At 40.7% G+C, this 21,519-nt stretch overlaps 1 protein-coding gene across 4 annotated transcripts in view; it reads left to right on the forward strand.

The window, feature by feature from the left end:
- The first annotated feature begins 1,888 nt into the window (after nt 1-1,888).
- mtss2b (MTSS I-BAR domain containing 2b) overlaps nt 1,889-21,519 on the forward strand; it is a 34,085-nt gene continuing 14,454 nt past the window's right edge. For all 4 annotated transcript variants that reach the window (XM_088295461.1, XM_088295457.1, XM_088295458.1 and 1 more), the window contains exons 1-3: nt 1,889-2,303; nt 13,842-13,903; nt 14,671-14,744. In XM_088295461.1, the coding sequence (XP_088151587.1) occupies nt 2,217-2,303; nt 13,842-13,903; nt 14,671-14,744 (223 nt within the window). In that variant the 5' untranslated portion in view covers nt 1,889-2,216. The remainder of the gene's footprint in view (nt 2,304-13,841; nt 13,904-14,670; nt 14,745-21,519) is intronic.

Genomic DNA, 21,519 nt, shown 5'->3' on the forward strand with positions numbered 1-21,519 from the left:
ATATTTTAGGAACCCTCTGAAATGGAACTTCATATGACCATTCACGTTAACCGATTGGAATATTACACATTCTAAATCACATTGTTATATTTACATTCTTAAGTTTTGTAGTTATTTGTACTGCTGTGTATGGTTTTTTAAATATTTTTTCATATATTATTTACAATATATATTTACTATATTTATTTACAATACTAACCATTGTATTTCTGAAGATGACAAACATGCAATATTCTTGTTTTTGCTCCGCTGATTTTGATATACATTTGATTAATAATATTTGATGTGTATTTATTTATTTATTTTTATTATACCTTGTCATTGCTAGTGTTTTCTACATTTTGTGCCAGTGTATGTGTGTCAGAGTAGATGCGTGCATATGTTCTAAATTGAAATGTCAAAATAGAGCAGTGCAATCCTCAGTGGGTCAGAGTGTGAACATGATCAGCTTCAAATGTTTGCAAATGTCTCGCCAATCTTGCTTCAATGTGTGCACATTTGGCAGCATATTGTGTGCATCTCAGTGTGTGTGTGTGCGTGTGTGTGCGTGTGTATGTTGTGACGTGAGTGCGTGTGTTTTGGTGTGTGAGATGCGTCAGTAACTGGGGCAGAACTGATTGTTGCTGATGGCTGTAGGCGAGCACAGACCTACATTCTGCTTTCATATACACCAACATGAGGACGAGGATGTGTAGGAGGGGCACGATGAAGGTGGGTGGTGGACGGGTGAGGAAAATTAGGGTGCCCCCCACACCGCCCCAACCATCGTATTGTTGGACACGTTATTCTTTTGGACTCTTTTGGGTTCCTCATGCCATTGCTGACACATGACAGGCAGAGTGCTAAGTCAGCAGACAGACAAGCGAGAAGGAAGTGATGGCCACCGTGTGAAAAGACAACGACTCAGCAGATATTTCATTAGGGACACCAGCTCAGGAAACTTGGAACAACAATTTTGACTTTACACATATTATAACGATAATGTTTGGATAAAGGTAGAAAAAGTTGGTATAAAAAGTCTACACACCCGCCCTAGATCAATATAAATCACTTCAAAACCTTTGCCACCGTGAACGTCACGGGCCAAATCAAGGCGTTGGGCGTATGGTGCATTATGTGGCACCTGTAGAACTCCATTGAACAATGTATGAAATCTTTGCGAGAAGGTAAGCAACTGATAGAATGTGGTTGCATAATTATGCAAACCCTCTTTTGACTGGGATGTGGAAGTTCAGGATTAACCAATCACATTGCAATAAGTGTGAGTCATCATAAGCCTGACCCCATTCAAAGTTCCTCTGATTACCCCAGAGAAATTTCAGCTGCCTTCACCATGCTTTACTGTTTGTATGTTGCTCGTATGTCAGCTCTGTATTTGCCACTTTTGGAATTTTCACACCGGCATTTGGGAGATTTCAAGTGTGTTTAGGATATGGCTCCTAACTTGCTACCCTACCCTATACGAAAGAGGGAGATTGTTGTCATATGCACTAAAGAGCCAGTCCTAACCTGAAATTCCTACAGCACCTTCAAGATAGCAATAGATCTTGCTGAATTTCTCTCGCTTCCCCAAAAGAACATGCAGTCTTGAAATTCTGAGGTCAGTTGAGCTCAGCTGAGATCTCACCAAGGGCAAATTCTGCCTCCGTGTGTATTTTGAATCTACATTATGCACTATTGGAGGAAACTGTTGAAAGTGACAAACACACACAACGTGGTGACAGTCTGCAGTCTGACACCAACCGTCCACAGTTGCTGTTGCTGCTTGGAGCTCCCTCCTCCTCACACCCTCGCCTCTGCAACCAATAGCATCCCGCATCTCCGCGAGCACACGCACACACATAGATTCGCAAGCGCACAGTCACGCGCTCGCTGTCCAGCCATCGCTATCTGTCTGCCGCGCGCGCGCGCCCGCCCGGTCCGGTTTCAACGAATCCACGTTGCGACAATGTGCGTGCGCGTCCCGGTATCGTGTGAATCCTGAGAGAGAGAGAGAGAGAGAGAGAGAGAGAGAGAGAGAGAGAGAGAGTGCGAGCATCTTCGTCCTCACCTCGTTCCTCCTCTCCTTCCTCATCTTCTTCCATTGCGCGTGTCGCTGCTTGAGAGAGAAAGCCGGAGAGAAGCTCTCCTTGGAAATATCTTTTTTTTTCTGTTTTTATTTTTTCGTATATTTGGTCGCGCGCTTTCGGGGCGCGCGCGTTTGTGCGTGTCTGTGAATGGTGGACTTGGCGAACATGGAGACTGTGGAGAAGGAATGCGGGGCCCTCGGGGGTCTTTTCCAGGCCATTGTCAACGACATGAAGGTAAATACGCATGTGTGTGTGTGTTCCGTGCTTTGCTTAATAACGACACACGTAACCCCCCTTGTTTCCCCTCCCTCCTGCCTGGGAAGAACCTTGAGCTGAATTGAACCCCGAAAGGTCCCCAAATGGGCTTTTTATTTATATTTTTGTGTCATTAGATTCGTGTTTTTGTTGTTCCTTACCTACTGTACCCTCCATCTCTTCCTCACCCATCCATGCTTCGAACGTTGCCTGCCTGCGCACGTCCATCCGTGTCCCGATCCATTATCGGACATCCTTTTTCATTGTGCAACATCACGTATTGCAAGACAGTCCCCCCCGCCCCCCGCCAACCCGTTTATTCATTCCTCTCAAAACCTCATTGATTTCGTGTCATGGCTTCACGACGGCATTTTACCCCCCCCCCTCTCCCGTCAATCAGACGCCCGAAAAAAAACGAAAAAAAAACTTGTCTGTCTGCTGGGTAGCTTTAAGAGGCTGTGAGCGTGTCATTCCTCAGCATCCTCTGTGACTGTGTGCGCGCGCGCGCGCGTGCGTGTGTATGTGGGCGCTTGAGTGAATGATCGTCTCCTTACATCATAGATATTATTTTTTGAGAAAACTTGATTATTTCTTTGACAATGTGTTTATTATTGTGGCTGAGGGAGTGCTGTAACTAATAATTTGGCCCTGTCCCATAGCTAATTGCAACAACATCACAATAATAAAAACACATCTAATGTATATCTGGACAAACATTGATTTTTTTTGGATTGGATTAGAAGGTGCAGGGGAAACTAATGATTTGGACGAATTGAGTAGACGTCATTTCTTTGTGATTGGCTGCCGACCTGGACTGGACTCCAGTTCGGCCGTGACCCAAATGAGGAAAAGCGCAACACAGTAGAAAAGGGCAGATGAACAGCATAATATACTAGTGTTGACCACATCTGTCTCACAGTTCTGGGTTTGAATCTCAGGCTTCATCACCAGTTTATAGGTCGTCCGTTTGCCCTCACGTGGCCTGGCGACCAGTCCATTGTTTGTCTATATGTGCTTTGGATTTCACATGGACATATCCTAAAAGCACTCAAGTGCTTAAGTTGGGGCTGATCCAATATAAAGCATTTTCCCAAGTAGTGAAAGGTGATACGTAATCTTTGCTTGTACGCACGCACGCACACACACACCTAAAGACACACACACACACACACACATTGAATCTGTGGATTAGTGTCAAAGTGGCTGCAGCTGTGAGCGCATCTTAGTATGCATCCTGATGCCCTCTTAACTCTACTTGAAGATTTAAAGAGGTCATTTGTTTTAAAAGTGACTCTTTAATAGCTTGTGTCATGCGTTTGGATTGTGTGTTGATTTATCCATGGTGAAATCAAACCAATCAGTCTTTCTTCAGCTGAAAATGTGACTGTGATGTCACGATTCTGCTAATTTGACCTAGCAGCTAGTAAGCTACTGTTGTCTGTGTTAGCTTTCAACGTTCTGAACTATTTGCACATATGTTAGTTAGCTGCACTAACGTGATACAATCAGATCCATTTATAATGATCCAAAACCTCTCTACGTTTTGCCAATTCAATTTTTTTCTGTCTTCTTCATTAAATGTAAAACTGACTTTAAATTTAATTCATTTTTCTCCAGCCATTAGTGATCTTAATTGTGAAGTTGATGTATTTGTCTGACATGCCGTAATTGTTGTCTCTTATCTTTCCATGTTGCCATTCTCTTATCCCCAATTTTAGCAAAAGCATAATCCTTGAACCCAAATATTATAATCGTCAGAGCGTCTGCCATATTACGTTGAATGCTAATGCTTTGAGGGATAGTCTCTGCACATTGCCTACTGCTGGGTTGCCTGGTTCGCGCATACTGTACCAAAATAATTATCACAAAAATAAAACAATGGCACATTAACTTGCGTTAATTTATTTTCTATTCTGTAGTTAGTTTTATAGTCTTATATTATGGATAAGATGCCCAGTACAATGCTACCTGGAGTGCCTAAACATACACATTTTTGAAGTCACACCTTTTGTTTCATTTTTTGTTGTTGTTGTTGTTGTTTTGCCTTGCTGTGAGCCCAAACTGAGTGATTTAAAAGCTCGAGTGAAATGAAAAAAAAAAAATGGTTGGCAATTCCCTCACATGTGGGCAAGGAGAGGCACAGTCAAAGATGCACTTTGAGCCATTTATTGAACAGGACAAACAAACACAAAATACAAAATGAAAACACTCGCTAGGAGCAAATCCAACTCCAGGATTTGACATCAAAGCACACATGAATGCTGAAGTATGTACCACAATTACACTTTATAGAAACAGTTTTTTTCTTTGCGTATCTTTATCAATCTTTGTGAACAATTCAGGGCTATTTTTCTTTAAAAAAATGGGAAGCTAGAATGCATGCTTGGCATCTCAATTCATTTCAACGTGCAAAATCGGGTTGATAAACCAGTGACTTCAGTTATGAACTTGCTTATGAAACAAATGAAACTTGTAAGTCAAGGTACATCTGTCTGTATCAAAGAGAGTCACAGTTGCTTCTTTACTCAATTGAAGTAAAAAACAACTTTGCCATGTTTACCCTGAAAAAAGGAAACAGATGCTTGTAAAGGTCAGCTATTAAATGCACCCCCCCTACACCCACACACATGCACGCACACGCACACACACACGCAGTCAGCAGCCATTAAAAAGAACAGGATGGAGGTGATGCCACACAGATGCAACAATCATCAGAATTCGGTGCTGATCTCATCTACTTTTATCCATAAAATTTTAGAACTACAGCGGTACCTTGACTGATGAGTTTAAAAATTAAATTAACAATGAAAAAGACCCACACTGCATTGTAGAAAAACATAATAAAACAATAAAAGTAATTACCTTTTCTACTGTAGTGTTGGATATTTGCCTTCAGGGGGCATGGCCTAGTGAGTGACGTCAGGAGCTGGAGTCGCATTGACAGGTTAGTCTGCTTGTGAGCTTCTGGGCGTGAATAGTAGTAGTAACGCTCGCACGTCCCAAAACGTTGGTCCGTCATCATAGCTCTGTATGCGCTATAAGTGGTTGTCATGGTGATGCTGTCTGTTAAGGTTCGAACGCTTTCCGGTGACTTAGGATTCAGCGTGAAGGTGAATTCTGTCTCTTCGTCCTCCGTCTGCGACCATTTTGAGACTGGCGCAGTCATTCCTGGCCTGGTTGCCTAGCAACATTGACACCTGTGACACAGCATCTCAATTATTGCTGTGAAGGCGGAATTCACAAGGACACTTCATTTTGTACAATGAAGATGAGGTTCATGTTCAATGACGAGTTATTGCTTGTAAACATGAATATTATTGTGGTTAAGCTGTTCCTAATATTTTGATCCTCCCATGCTGCTGAATAATATCGTGCCTCCTCCAATCCTCCAAAGTCATTTGCCTGTTAAATGACTGTCATCCCCATCATCACCTGAGACCTGAGACTTCAGCTCAGTGAACAACGAAATGATTAGATCATTTTCTGTTTTTAAAAAATGAAATTAATTGAAATACAAAAAAAAAACTGAAATAGTAAAATAAATAAATAAATAATGAATGAATGAAAATTTAATTTAACATAAATTAGGTTTGGTGTGCTAATTAGTTTCATGTTTTTTATAGTTTACGGACAATGTTCTTCAACGTAAAATTACAAGGAATTTAGAGATTTCATCGTCTACGGCCCAAAAAGTTCAGCGAATGTGGAGAAATCACTGCACGTAAGCGGCAATGCCCAAAAAACAACATCTAAAGCCCGTGACCTTCGATCCCTCAGGCGGCATTGCATCAAAACCCGACATCAATGTGTAAAGGTTATCACTGAATGGGCTCAGGAACACTTCAGAAAACCAATGTCAGTAAACACAGTTTGGCGCTACATCCCTAAGTGCAACTTAAAACTCCATGCATCCATTATCCATGCCGCTTATCCTCACAAGAGTCGCGGATGTGCTGGAGCCCATCCCAGCTGTCTTCGGGCAGTAGACCCTGAACTTAAAACTCGACTATGCAAAGCCATTTATCGACAACACCTGGAGATGCTGCTGGCTTCCAGACCTATATCCCATTGAAACTTGAAAATGTGTGGCGCATTATGAAGCATTAAAAAGGGCAATCAAATTGTTTGATTGGAAATAATATTGTAAATTGAAATGCATATACGTACCTGAAATAAAGATTCATTTATATTTCCCCTGTCGAGTGACAGCTTCCTCAACAATTGTCAGTACATACAGTCATCACAGCTTCCATGACTTTTGACCGTAAAACTGAATTTTTCCCCGCGTGTAGTAATGAGCTTGTTGACCTCTAACCGACCCCCCCACCTGAGCACAAAATGTCACGTCAGCAGCTTAGATATGCAATTTATATTAAAAAAATGCCGCTTTGACTTCCTCCCCACCTCCCATTGCAATCCTCCCTTCCTCTTTGCCGTCGGCACGCACTCCACCCAAAAAGTGCGTGTGTGTGAGTGTAGCAAACATGCAAATTAGTTAGATTTCTTTTGTGTGAATATATGTATATATATATATATATATATATATAGTGTGTGTGTGTGTGTGTCCGTGCGTGTGCGTGTGGGGGTGCATGTGGTGCGTGTAAGTGTGTGTGTGTTTACAATGTCACAATGTATGTCTGCCAGTGTATCCCTGGAGGCCGGGCTTAATCTGCACACACGCACACACAGGGTCACAGTCACGGTCAGTGGGCCGATGCCATTGAAGAGAAAAATAGTGATTCTATGAATCCCATTGAACATCTCAGTATTTTTAAAGTGGAATCGCTTAGTCCCATCCCATTTCCCCAAAAGGCAATAATGGGAAGAGAAACGATCCAAATCCAATCCCTCTTTATTCGGGGGGTGTCAAAGCTTAATGTATTTCATTACCATGCCGACTCGTGCAGGATGGGGTGACTAGTTGCTAAGTTTAAAAAAGTGAGTGTCCAGCTATTATCTGCTGATCTTTGTCTGCTGCTGCAGGAGTACTGACTGGAATCGGGGACCCACCGACTTGATACTTTAACTTCGGCGCTGTCTCCACATTGTGTCATGTTAAAAATCAGTAGAATTTATGCTTGAAATGGCAAAATAGTTTCAAATATCAGGTGATGACTGATTGGCTCCAACTGCGCGAGTTGTGACTAGATTCAGGGATCCACTGAGCTGATCTTTGATTCTTGACCTTGTCCATGTGGTGTAATATTGAAAATCAACAGTAAACGTACTTTAATTGGTGAGATAATGAAAAAAATCCGATATATACGGATCTATTGCTACATTTCAGCAGTGCTGATGTTCAAAATGTGACTTGCTGATTCAGCAGTACTGTATTCATCCTTTTACATAAAAGAATTAACCCCAGAACATTTCAAAACTAAATCAGGAACCTGCTTCTCTTTGGCTACAACTGCTAGAGTCCTGACTAGGGTTGTAGATCCAGTGACGTGATTTTTGGACTGTGATACCTTCCCAATGTTATGTCATTTTGAAAATCAGTAACATTCATTCTTTCATTGGTGGGATAGTGATACAAGTCTTTAAACTGAGATATCTACAGCGCTTGTTCAAGTTCAAATTGATTAACTTGAATGTTTTTTTTTGACAAATAATAAACTTGGAATGTGATGGCTCCAACAGATTCCGAAAAAGCTGGGGCAGGACATGTTTATCACTGTGTTACATCATATTTCATTTAACAGGATTCAAGCAACATTTGGGAACTAAGGACACTAATAGTTGAAGCTTTGAAGTTGGAATTCTTTACCATTCTAGCTTGAAGTACGGCTTCAACCGTTCAACAGTCTGGGGTCTCAGTTGTCGTATTTTGCGCTTCCATACATTTTCAATGGGAGACACGTCTGGACTGCAGACAGGCCTGTCTAGTACCCACACTCTTTTACTACTAAGTCACGCTGTTGTTACTTACAGAATTCGGTTTGGAATTGTTTTGCTGAAATAAGTAGGGGTGTTCACGAAAATGTTTCTCTCACACCTGTACGTACCTTTCAACATTAATGATGTCTTCAAAGATGTGTAAGTTGCACATACCATTTGCACTAACACACCCCATATCATCACAGATGCTGACTTTTGAACTTTACGTCAACAAAAGTCCGGATGGTTCTTTTCCACTTTGGCCTTGAAGGACACGTCGTCCCGAATTTCGAAAAAAAAAAAAGTGGAAATGTGACCACAGAAAACATTTTCAGTTTGCATCAGACCAGTTTAGATGAGTTCATGACCAGTGAAACCGGCAGCATTTCTGGGTGTTGTTGATAAATGGCTTTTGCTTTGCATAGTTGAGTTTTAAATTGCAGTAAGGGATGTAGCGCCGAACCGTTTTACTGACATTGGTTTTTGAAGTGTTGCTGAGCCCATACGGTAATATGCTTTACACATTGATGTCGGTTTTTGATGTAGTACAATCTGAGGGATCGAAAGTCAGGGGCATTCATTGTTGGTATTCGGGCTTGCCGCTTCCTTGCAGTGATTTCTCCTCATTCTCTGAACCTTTTGATGATATTATGGCCCATAGAAGATGAATACCCCAAATTCTTTGCAATTGAATATTGATTAACATTGTCCTTAAACTGTTTGACAACTTAATTACGCAGTTGTTCACAAAGAGGTGAACCTCGGACTATATTTGCTTGTGAATGACTCAACAATTCAGCGAAGCTCCTTCTATACCCAATCATGAAACTCCCAAGCTCCCAATAGTCTGTTCACCTGTGGGGGGTTCCAAACAGGTGTTTGGCAAAAAGTCTTTTTCGCCCCCTCTCCGGTTCTTTCGGAGCATGTTGCAGCAATAAAATTCCAAGTTAATGATTAAAAAAACTAAAACCAATAAGGTTTATCAGTTTGATCAATAAATATTTTGTGTTAGAAGTGTATTCAATTAAATATGGGTTGAACATGATTTGCAAATGAATGGATTCTGTTTTTCTTTACATTTTACACAATGTCCCAACTTTAATGGAATTGGGGGTTGTACTAGAGTATGGACTAGAATCCGTGTTTTTTTCACCCGATATTTGAACTAAGCTATTTTCTTCATCTAGTGTCACATTACAAAATAGCACTATTGGGTAGTTAGTGATTAAAATCAGGTATTTACTGTGTTTACAAATTTATTTATATAGAGCTTCACAACAGCTTCAGCTGTAACAAACCTCTTTAGTGACAAAAATCACGTAAAATATCTTTCAAACACTACCCCAGACTGCTCGACCACCGACTAGAATCAGGCCTCATACTTGATATGCGTGCTGACATGTTGCTGTATTTCACAGCACTGCGTGACCTTCATCATCATCCTCATCCCAGTACAGTGCAGCTGCACTAAATCAACAATACTGACACTCTGTCCCCAGTGCCGTAAAGTAAAGCGAATAGAAAACAAGTGATTCAGCAAATGTCTGATTTTAGTTGTCTTGCTGGTACAAAGGGGGAGCAAAATGGAGTCAGTATTCCAGTCCAGTGGAAGTCGATCATTACATTTGGGGACAAGAAGAACGGGCCTGTTTCTTCTCACTGTCATGTGACTGAAGATGCTTTGTGTATTGCGTGTGTGTGTGTGTGATTCAGAAAAAAAGGCGAGAAGGGGAAGCGCTGTCTCTGTGAAAGGAGAGAATCAGAGCAATGTGACTATAAAGATTGGTTGACAAGTGACTGTGGTGGCTGGTTGAGTGCCGCCCAGAACCAAAGAGCTGCAGATTCCAAGGTTGACATTCTACTTCCACTGTCTTGTGTCAAAAAACTGAAATTCAACAATTTTCATACTTTTTTCAACTAGTGTCAGTGTGTCTATTAAGTTGATGGAAAACTATGACTGGTCAAGTGCTAACTGAATCAGGTAAAATTATGGGTTCTAAAGGCCTTTCTTTGGAAAAAGTGTTTGTTGAAATCTTTAACCAGGAAAAGTGTGGGTGTTGAAACTTTTCATTGTGAAATGCGTGGAAGTTGAACTATTTAATTCAGAAGAGTTTGGGTCTTGAAACTTGAAATTGAGAGAACTGTGTGTGTTGACACATTTTATCTGGAAAGGATTGGGTGTTAAATTTTTCTTCCTGAAATGTGTGGGTGTGAAAACCTTTCATCTGTAAAAGTGTGAGTGTTGAAATCAATTGTGGGTGTTAACATTTATCTTTGGGAAATGAGTGAGTGGCGTGTTGAAAACATTTGTTAGTAGAAGTGTAGGTGTTGAGATATTTATTCAGGAAAAATGTTGACGTTGAAATTTATCATCAGATGTGTCCATTCAGCTGGAAAAATGTGGGGGTTGAAACTCTTCAAATAAAAGAGATGATGGTGATGAGTTGAAATATTTGATCAGGAAAAATGTGGTTATTGAAACCTTTTCTCATCATTGTGCGATTATAGAAGCCTTTCATTTGGACAAGTGTGGGTGTTTAAATTTTTAATCGGGAAAAATGTGGGTGATAAACCCATGTGTCCCCAAATGGTCTTTCTGGGCCATTTTGTCCATTTCATGTGATTTGCTGATGTTCCATTTTGCTTGTGAGACTTTTTTGCAAGTTGATCTCGCAGAGGATCTATGCGCTCCTTGCTTGTCGTCCCGTTTGCCGCTCGTCGGGGCTCGGCGCTCGTCGGGTCGCCGGCGTCTCGCTGCGGACGAGGAGCTTAACGTCTCCTTTGTCTTTTTTGTCTGGCCGGCGGCCGGAAAGCCAAACAGAGGAAATCCAGCAAAGAGCCACAGAGAGCGATGGAGAGGAATGGAGGGATTAGCCCCGTTTATTTGTTCTTTTTTTGCGGTGTAATCGCGCCAATTCACACGTTTAAGAATAAGCTTATTTCACAGCCTTCATATTTGATCACATTGACGATCATTTTTCATCAAATATGTCGACTTGAACTGTGTTTTGTAGTCACACTGGGAGGAGACACATTTGTCTTTCATTTGATACCTACATGGACAAACGATTTTACACTGAAGCGTCACGATGTAATAATCTAAACCCTCAAAAAAGTGCAACAACAATGAAAAGTCAAATAGCATTTTGCAATAATATACAAATAAAGAAATCATTAATGACGCAAATGAAAAGGATGTAAAGAAAGTAAACGATTTTTGCCACATTGATGGCTTCAATTCAATGGACGTTGTGCTGCTCCTTCTGGTGTTCATGCCTTGACCACCTGGGGGCAGTATAAGAAAGTCATGCAAATTTACTCTTCATTCAGAACGGCATGGCTTGTCAAATTATCCTCAATAATATCAATCGTTCCTTGCAGAGGATAAAGAATATGCATGTGAAGATTGTTAAATTTTCTACATGTGTCCCAACTGTTTATGTTCAAATATCTGTTCCTGAAAGAGTTGTAACACTGCAACACAATGCTGTGTTAGCCTGACTGTTTTATTATTTGTTGGCATTAATTTCGCGGTCTTTAAAGTTAATCTGACTATAAATGTAAAAATACCCTAGCTCATATACTGTAATATATCAGCCCTGATTTCCCATGTTAGCATTAGCATTAGCAGTCAAAGTTGTGTCAATATTTCCGCAGAATTCGAAAATGCTCCTGAATTTACGCTATTATGCTAAGCTAACAGTGGAAAGAGCACTGTGTATTGACATTGTTCCAGAAGTTTCTTGCTGGTGGAGCCAAACAAGAGGAATATTGAGCCCAAGAGTGACGAGAAAGGCTTTGACAGGCCTCACAAAGGCAGTCAGGGGGAGGAGGGAGAAGAAGAAGAGGCCATCTTGGCTGGCTCCCAGCATCCTCTGTCCTTAACGAGCCAAACATTTTAACGAGCTGAAGATGAGGAAGATGATCTCCTCTTACTTTCGCTCACTGAGCTTTTGGGTTGCAAGCCAAAGAAAAAGCTCTTCTCTCACACAAAAAGGAAAAGGACATGAATTTCAATCACATTTTGAGCTGAATGAAACAATGCTACTTTCAGTGATGGAAGATGGAGAAAACAGTTATCGGGTCCGAGAAGGCTCAGAGAGGATGTAAAATGATAAACAGGAAAGAGTCAAGTGTCCTTGAGACAGGAAGGGACGAGGGAGGGAGGGTGTCATGTGAGCATCTCCAAATGTATACTTTGTAAGATAAAAAGTGTGGGTAAAAGTGTGGGTGTTAAAACCTTTTTATGAAGGGAAAGAGTAAAAATCATCATCTTTAATTGTGGGTATAAAAAACATTTATCTGGAAAAGTATGGATGTGGAAGCCTGCTGAGAAATGTGTGGGTGTTGTGAAGTGAGGGTGTAAAACCTCCTATGTGCAAAAGTGTGGGTGTTGAAAACTTATTTGGGGAAAACACACATTTTGAGTCTTCAATGAACCAAACATGCATTTTTTCCCCACCCTTTTGGAATAGAGCGGAGATTCAAACCCAGAAACTGTGGGGCAGATGTGCTAACCACTAATCTACCGTGCTGTTCCAGATGCGACTCGATGCCGGTTACTTGTCGTCGTTTTCTGCGAGTCTGTCCTGTTTTTTGTTTTTTTGACACCATGACAGAAAAGATTTATTGTATTATATCGTCAAATGTGCTATTGCGGCTGGGCAACGCGTGTGTGTGTGCGTGTGTGTGTGTGTCCCAAGACGAGGGCGTCGCTCCACGTTATCTCTCCTCCACACTACTTCATCTCCGTGGTGCACTTCAAACAAGCAGAGGAGAGGAGAGGAAGGCGAGCGCGCGTGTGTGAGCGTGCATGTTTTGCTACCAAGGGACAACTCGGATTCCAGCCCAAATGATGCCACATCAAACGCGCCAGATCAAAGTGTTTTTCTGTTTGTGACATCACTAGTGAAAGCCCCGCCCTCCACGCGTTTACACGCACACGCATGCACACTCACACATCCCCACGCGCGCACACGCACGCGCGCGACATCTTTTGTTCACATTTCCTGATTGTACTTTGTCTTATTTTGGTGGGTCTCGCCGGGTTGATGACACCATCTGATACACACGTGCGCACACACGCACACACACACGCCCACAGTCAATTTGCAGACGTTTTATCGAGGTTCAGAGGTCAGCGTGGATCAAGTGTAATGTAATCGGGGATGCAGCTGGGGGTTGAGATAGCAGCAGAGGACGGGGGGCTGAATTTCATTAGCAATGCTTTGATGCTCTGTTGTGTGCGCGTGTTATTCTTGCACGTGTTGGGGTGTGACTGTGTGTGTGTGTAATACGTACATGTGTGCATGTGTGGGCTATATATGCACATGTTTGTGTTGGAGTGTTAATTGTATACGTTTATGCCAATGTGTTCATGTTTGTTATATGTGTGCATGTGTCTAATTCGTAGTTGTGTGTTTTTGTATTTTTCAATTTGGGGGTGTGTGTGTGTGTGTGTGTGTGTGTGAAGAGTCTGTTAGGGGATTTGAAGTAGACACACGGGAGGTGTGTATGTTATGAGAGTCTATGAGACAATAACAGAAAAACAACGCATTTTCACGCAATAATTGTTAACATCCAGCTGTGTAATACATGAAATTGAATGTGTCTGTGTGTGTTCTGTGTGTGTGTTACCAGTGCTCCTATCCAGTATGGGAGGACTTCAGCGCAAAGGCCACAAAGCTTCATTCACAGCTCAGGTGAGTTTCCTGATCCACCCATCACTGATTGATCACAATCTGTTTTATTAAACCTTATATGCACAACTCTCAGGCATATATTCTCGATCCTCTACAACAAAAATGCCAAACTTAAAATCCGGCCCTCCACATCATTTTATGTGGCCCCTAAAAGCAAAACATGCGTCAACTTCCATTATTCTTGATAAATATTGTTGCAAAATTTCAAATTTTCATAGTTAATAAATAGGGATGTTTGATACCACTTTTTATTTTGAGTGAGTATTTACAAAATGACAGTATCACCACCACTTGTACTTTTGACTCAATGACAGTTAAATTTTGAACATTTATGACCTCCACTACATAGCGGCAGCTAGTGGTGATGATGACGGACGTTTAGTGTGGGTTGTTTTTTTTTTTTTTGCCTTAAAAATCACTTGTGGGTAGCAGCAGCCATAAGTACCCAATACCAAGGTCAGTCTCGACCCAATACCGATACCTGGTATCACCCATCCCTGATATACAGACAATGGCTGAATAAATATGCGATTATCTTGTTTAATGTAATGCCTAATTTGATGAAAATTAAATTACGTGTTGTTGTCTGACTGCTGTTTGCAAAAGTGCTTGACTAGATTTAGGGCATAGCCAACATTTTAATGTAAAAATCACAGATGGTCACATTAATCGCATTAATTGTGGCTGCCAAAATTGTGGTCGCGATTAAAATTCAATAAATTGTTCAGCAATAGGATTGTGTAATAAATGTTCATGTGTTTTTGTAGAACTACGGTTTTGGCGGCGGTGGCCTTCCTGGACGCGTTTCAGAAGGTGGCAGACATGGCGACCAACACTAGAGGTATGACCACAAAAACAGGCTAGATTTTTTTTGGGGTGCAGTTTTGTTGCAGTATTTACTGCGTTTTTTATTTTTTTCCCTTACAGTAAAGTTTACAATTTTTTTTCTATATGCATTGTGACCTCCTTGAACATGCAGTTTAGTTGGGTCGATAAGTAACGGCTAACATAAATTAGCATCACTCTTACAGTCATTAGAAACCATCAACAGCTGTTCGTTTCGCATAAAATAGAACTCACATGCGTGCACTATCTTCATCCTCATCTATGAAAATTACTTGGAACTGTCCAAGTTTAAATACAGCTAAGCTAGTTTTCATCTTGACATTGTGACCCAATCAACTCACTAGTTTGGGATAGTGTCGCTTTAATGGTTGCTTAGTTAATGTCATTTTACAATTATTGCGGTTTGGATAATGTATGGATGTTGAGCTTTGTTACATTGCTTTGTAAAGCTTTACTTTTGTTTATATGTTTATTTTTTTTTCCACTTGTGGTAGGATTACTACATCGTGCAGCTTTAATATTGCAGGGTTATTTTTACCATTGGGGTTGTATTGCATCTAGCTTTAATTCTTCTTTTGGGTTCGATTGCTATTGTTTGGTTTTATTTCAAAAATGCAAATCAAATGTTAAATGGTAAATAGGCCGTGACTTGTATAGCGCTTTTTTGCCTTTGGTCCTCAAAGCGCTTCAAACTGTTACATCATCTACCTACTGATGACGCGGAATCAAAGTCTGCCTCTTGCATTTACGTCGCTCCCATCTTCAGTTCAGTGACTAAAGTCTGCAAGTGTATGGAGCTAGACACAAACAAAAGAAAAACAAAAAACTCATGTCATGCTTGATGACGGTTGGTGTTCGAAGTGAATATATTACAACACTCACACGGACACACATGCGTGGCATCCGTGTGTCTCTGCCTCCAACATGACATGACGGCCTCGGCCAATCACGTGCGCTCTAGGTCACGTGTGCCGGCGCGGTTGCCAGGCAACAAGTGAAGTGAAGAAAAAAATAGCCTTGTTGCTGAGAGCAGAGCAGGCAAGACTTCAGAGATCTTCTGTTGTTCAAATCAGCTGTTTGGATGCGAATGATACACGCGTGTGAACACAAGCTCGCATGTACATTCAACATGTCCAACGGCATTGGAGAGACTGGTTGGCTCTATAAATGTTGCTGTTTTGGTTAGCAAAGGGTTCAGTGATTGCGTCATTGTTGCAGTGAGATGAATGCAGCTGTACAATTCATGATAATATTCTTAATGATTATTTTTTAACTATTTTATTATTCAAATTTTCTGACTTTATTACATTTATGTTGATTCTTTTGTAGTCAAGATAATTTAATATTTGTATTTATTTATTAAATCTAATTTTAAATGTGTATTTTTATAATTAAATTATCATGTATAATCACGATTACATTATGCGTAGTGAAACTCATGTCAGAGTCTGTGCTTCTGCAGGTGCTGCTGTTTTGGTCAGCAACATGAGTTCAAATGGGCTTGCGTCTTTAAATTGTAAGACAATTAATGCGTCTTAATTATTCTTTTTAATTATATTTTTACATTTCAAGTAATTTTCCATTCTAATTGATATTCTTATTGATTCAGATTTTTGTCATTTTACTATTTTATTTGCAATTATTATTTTGAGTTAAATCTATTGTTTATTGATGATTTTATTTATTTTTATTTTAATAAATTTATTTTTATATATTTCATTTATTTATAATTAGATGCCATTATTTGAAGGAGACGTGTGTTGCCTATGTACAGCAAATTTAACGAAAGCCATCTTTTGAAAGATGCCGCTATTAATTAACATTAAAAAAAGTGTTTAATGAGCAATAAATAAAAGTGTCCCCCACCCCGATAAACCCCCTAATATGGTACTCTAGTCACTTAGTAGCTGGCTTCTCTGGAAGGACATTTCCTCTTGTCACAATCCTGTATTGTCCCGCGGGTCAACCAAACAAGACTTGCTCTGTGACACACACACACACAAACGCACACACACGCACACACACACGAGAGCACGCACACGTACGAGAGCACACAGTGAAGGGGCTTTAGTGAGCATGGGAAGCGGAAAGCTCAGCGACTTGTTCTGCTCTGAGGCCGAGCTGTGTTCAATGAGACGAGAGGCTGCGTGACTGACGATGGCTGTGCGTGTGTGCGTGTATGCATGTGTGCGTGTTGATGAACTTGTACTGCCTCGGTGTAAACACTCAAGCAAGCACGAATAGCGAAAAAACTCTGACAAAGAAAAGACACATTATGGCGTGCTTTTGAACCCAAAATGAAAATCATCAAAATCAATAAGAGTCTTGGCCTGACACAAAACTCTGACTGGTAGCGAGTCATAATGTGTATTTTCCCGTGTGACCTCCAATGCCTTTTGTCAGTCAAAATCAATAGCGTCCTCAAAATTAACAGTGGTCAGTCCCTGAGCAAAACTGTGACCTCATGTGCCTTTTGACATTTATCAGTGAAAGTCAATTGTGTTCTTTCCGCACCTTATTCTAGCATACATAAAGAGAAGGGACAGGACGTCTACTAATTTGACCTTCAACCCTGACAACCGTTGTTTGGGATAGCCTTCAAAATCAGCTTTGTTCTTGTTATGAGGTTCCTTATCCACTCAAGTCCAACTTCTTGAGTGAGCCAACGATGTGTTTGTGTGTCACGCGAAGCGAGGCTGAACAGCGGCCGCATCGTCTTGGGCCCAGACTACGTTACCCACAATGCTATATTTAGAACACTGCAGTGTGTGACTCAGCGCTTGCTGCCGGCCTGCCTGGCTGGATGCGAGTGATGATGATGATGATGATGATGATGATGTCATCATTATTGCTGTTGTCATGGCAACACACGGCTGCATGATTCTTGATGATGAATGCATCAAAATATTGGTCTAATTGTTGTGCGAGTGTGTGTCTGTGCGTGTGTGGGCATGAGTGTTCGTGTGTGCGTGATTATGAGTGCTTGTGTTGGTGTGTGTAGGTGTGTGTGTCTGTGTTTCCTCTCTCATATGATGCTTCCATGCATATTTATTGTGCGTGTTACCATGCATTTTCTGTGCATATGATCACTGTGAGTGTTCGTGTGCAGAGCCATATTATGCATTTTTGCTCCCCATATAAAATGGCCCAGAAGTGACTGAATAACGTATCTGACAAATATTTTGCCAAAATACCCCAAGGTCAGTAGTTTGGTGGAGCTAGAGCATTGAGATCTGGCAAGTGATCTCTACTTCTAGAGGCATTGTGTCGGGGGGCAAAAAAAAGAAAACACCCGTACAGACAATAACATTATTTTCACTGGTAGAGGCCGCACTTCATTCTCATGAATGGATATATTTACATATTTCACGGTTTTTCCGATTGGCTAATATCGCAGTAGAGATGAAATTAAATGAAAATCTAAACTTCATGATTATCATGACCAAAGTGGTCACAATTATCATAATTATCACGACACAATAATGATAAATGGTCCTGTGACATGCTAATGCTAATGTTGTCGCACGAACTGTTCTCACTTTGCATCAAATGACACGTTATTTACAATAATTACAATTTGATTGGTTGGCCTTTTGTGCTTATTGAGGCCATTATGAGACCCACTGTGAAATGCTTGGTGGAATTTTGGGGAAGGGAGGCTCTAGTTGCCATGGCATCAGCAGCTTGGGTGGAGAAATGCAATGTGACAGGAAGTGACCGCACCGTGACCCCTAAAACTGAAGTCAGTGCATGCGAGTGCAAGTGTGTTTGTGTGTGACAATAAATGTACAAAGTACAGCGCAGGGTTTAGGGCACAATAGCCCATTTAAAAGATTTGTTATTGTTTTATTAAATCATGACCAGAGAGTGATAATTACAAATGGTAAAAACATTAAACAGACCTTCTCCCATCAGAAACCTCTTGATGAAGTTAACATGTACAGCTCAAGGTCAAACATCAAAACCCAGAAAAAAAATTATAATTGTCCTTTACCTCTTTCCAATATATTATAAACTTGTTGGTGAGACTATTTTCTGTATTTGTTTTTGAATTTTGAATTTAAGACATTCGATTCAAGTCAGTTAACACACGACGAGGTAAAATATTGTTTTGCGAGCAACCACACCGAGCCACACCTCAAATTAACAAACTCAATGATGGCTTTCCCAATCTGTAAATATCTCGGAAAGATATCCTCATCTGATGATGTCATAACCATTAAGTGACAAGACGGGCGACTATGACAGCCGACTGGGCTGTACTATTTGTATTTTCGGTTAAGCGAAAACTGTTTCAATGGGATCCAGTATTGTGTGAATTTGCATCACATTTTAATCGGTTCAATTGAAATGTGTGCAGTTCATACGTAATCTAACAACAATACCTCTGGCTATCACTCTTTTGTGCTTGGCGGAGGTTATGAATGATTCCCCCGTGAGTCTGTGATTGATGATTCCGTCTGCGGCAGCAACTGTCTGGGATGCTTCCGTGCGGTCTCGAGTGGGAATGTGGGTCCTCATGAATAATTCCGCCTCATCCAGGCAGGTCTCGCTGGCCTCGTTAGCGTGGCTAGCCTTTGGTTAGCACAGCTAGCTCCTAGTTAGCTACCTCCTCCTTTTGTCTCCTGGTTGCTGCTGTGTTACCATAGGATATGGAAGCACGACTGTCACCACGGTAACGGAGGCCTTACTTGCTCTGACGTTAACCTTGACGGTTCCTACCCTAGAGAGCAGTTTAAAAACTACCAATACCCAAAACTATAATTCCAACAAACTGAACCAAATAGAAATGTGTTATATCAAACTAAACAAAATGTGTTCAAATTAAATTAAATTAACTAATCAATAGAATAAAATACAATAGGAATGAAATATAAATGCAATTAAAAAATATTAAAAGTTACTAAAATATATTAATAGTTGCTTAAATATGAACAAGATCAAATAAAAAATCATCATAAATATATAAAAAATAATAATGGTCCAATTTGGCCGACAAAAGGCTCAGTTGGTTCGAGAAACCGTATCACCTATTTTTCCTGATGATTACTTTTATCCCCAAAATTAATAAATAAAATAACATAGAATTTTGGTGGTAATTAAAGCAACGCAAGTCTTAATTTTCACGGAATATTGACCTTGACCCCGTCACATGGTGGAAAATCAATTATCAACAAACCGCCATCGAGTCACACGTCAAATGAAATGCCTTGACCAGCGCTTACCAAATCTTTTTCTCTTGAATGATGACATAATAATAGAAACAAATGAATGAAATTGCAGAGAGTATGTATAAAGCACTAAAGACTTTCTTGTTGCTCTTGTTTCTTCTGAGCGTAGTCATATTGTTAACAAACAATATTTATGATATGTATGCTTTGGATCTTGGACCGCTAAAATCCATAAGCAACTGACGTCCCTTCAAAAAGTTTATAATTGCCTGTAGATGCCACAAGATAGTGGCAAAGCACTACTTTTATCAAAATGAATCACCTCAACTCCCTTTAACGTAGTTCCTTGGCACTAAAATACCCCAAGATGGCGCCAAAGCAAATCTTTTTGTGACTTCTATGCGGAGTCACATCATCAACAAACATCATTTTTAACACATGATGTGGTATGCTTTGGATAATGGGTTCTTCCAGACAGTGCTTCAAAAGACTCTGAATCTTTATTACGACTCAATTACATGCACTCTCTGATCATCAAAGGTGATTAGAACACGATCATACAGTACTCACACACGCGCACACACGCAAAGTCACATTGCTGCATTCCAGATGTGTGGTGTGGTGTGTTTGTGTGTTTGTGTTCGTGTGCATCTCCTCATCTTGTTGTTGATCTCCTGCTGACTTTGAAAGGCATGTTAATGGCAGCCAAACAGGAAGAGGACCATCATAAACGAGAGCGAGAGATCAAACATCTCCAACACACACTCTCACACACGCACACACACGCCCACGCTCACACACTTGGCAGTAGCTGCGGTACTGTGGTTGTTTTTTTTCCTTGCGTTTTCCTTTTTTCGTGCTCATTAAAATGTGTGAGACAAGCGCTCTCGTTTCCTCCTGCCTGAGTTCCGCTTCTCCTTCTTCTTCTTTATTGTCTTCTTCTTCTTACATTTTTCTTTTGGTTTTCATTCTTTGCCATTTCTCTCTTTTTAATTTTTTTTTATACATGTTGACATCATCATAATCATCACCACCATTATGGTTTTAGTTCCATTCCAAAGACTTGCACAGGCCTGATTGGCAAATGCGTGTATGTGCGCGTGTGTGTGTGTGCGTGCAGTGCGTGTGGCAGCTCTACTTTATTGAATGGTTGCCGGGTAGATCGGGAGGCGCAAGTGAGGAATTTGTTAATTATGAATGGAGCGCTTTTCTGGGATCACAACAACTCTGTCTGTGTGTGTGTGTGCGTGTGTGTGTATGTGTGGGGGGGGGGGAGGTATTGTGTGTGCGATAATGTCATACTGATATATAGCATCAATGAGAGGCTCTGAAAAGGATGTCATCCTTTGGGGTCTCCTTAAAAGTGACTATTTAAGAAGTACAGGGTTTTGGCCCGACGCCAACGATTTGTATTTTAATGCCGGCGGAACATTGTTTGGACTTACGTTGGTACACGGCAAGCTAATTATTTGGACAAATGAACATAAATAAAGTCTTAAAAGGCTGATTTTGCTCATCGCTAATGTGACTATTGCCTCCCTCACTCGTCAGGTTTGGATTGTATCAACTCCTGCAAACTCTCAGAACTCATCGCTCCAA

The sequence above is a fragment of the Idiotropiscis lumnitzeri genome, chromosome 5 (assembly GCF_059441095.1).
Source record: "Idiotropiscis lumnitzeri isolate Australia: NSW breed Sydney's pygmy pipehorse chromosome 5, RoL_Ilum_1.0, whole genome shotgun sequence".
Classification (NCBI taxonomy): domain Eukaryota; kingdom Metazoa; phylum Chordata; class Actinopteri; order Syngnathiformes; family Syngnathidae; genus Idiotropiscis; species Idiotropiscis lumnitzeri.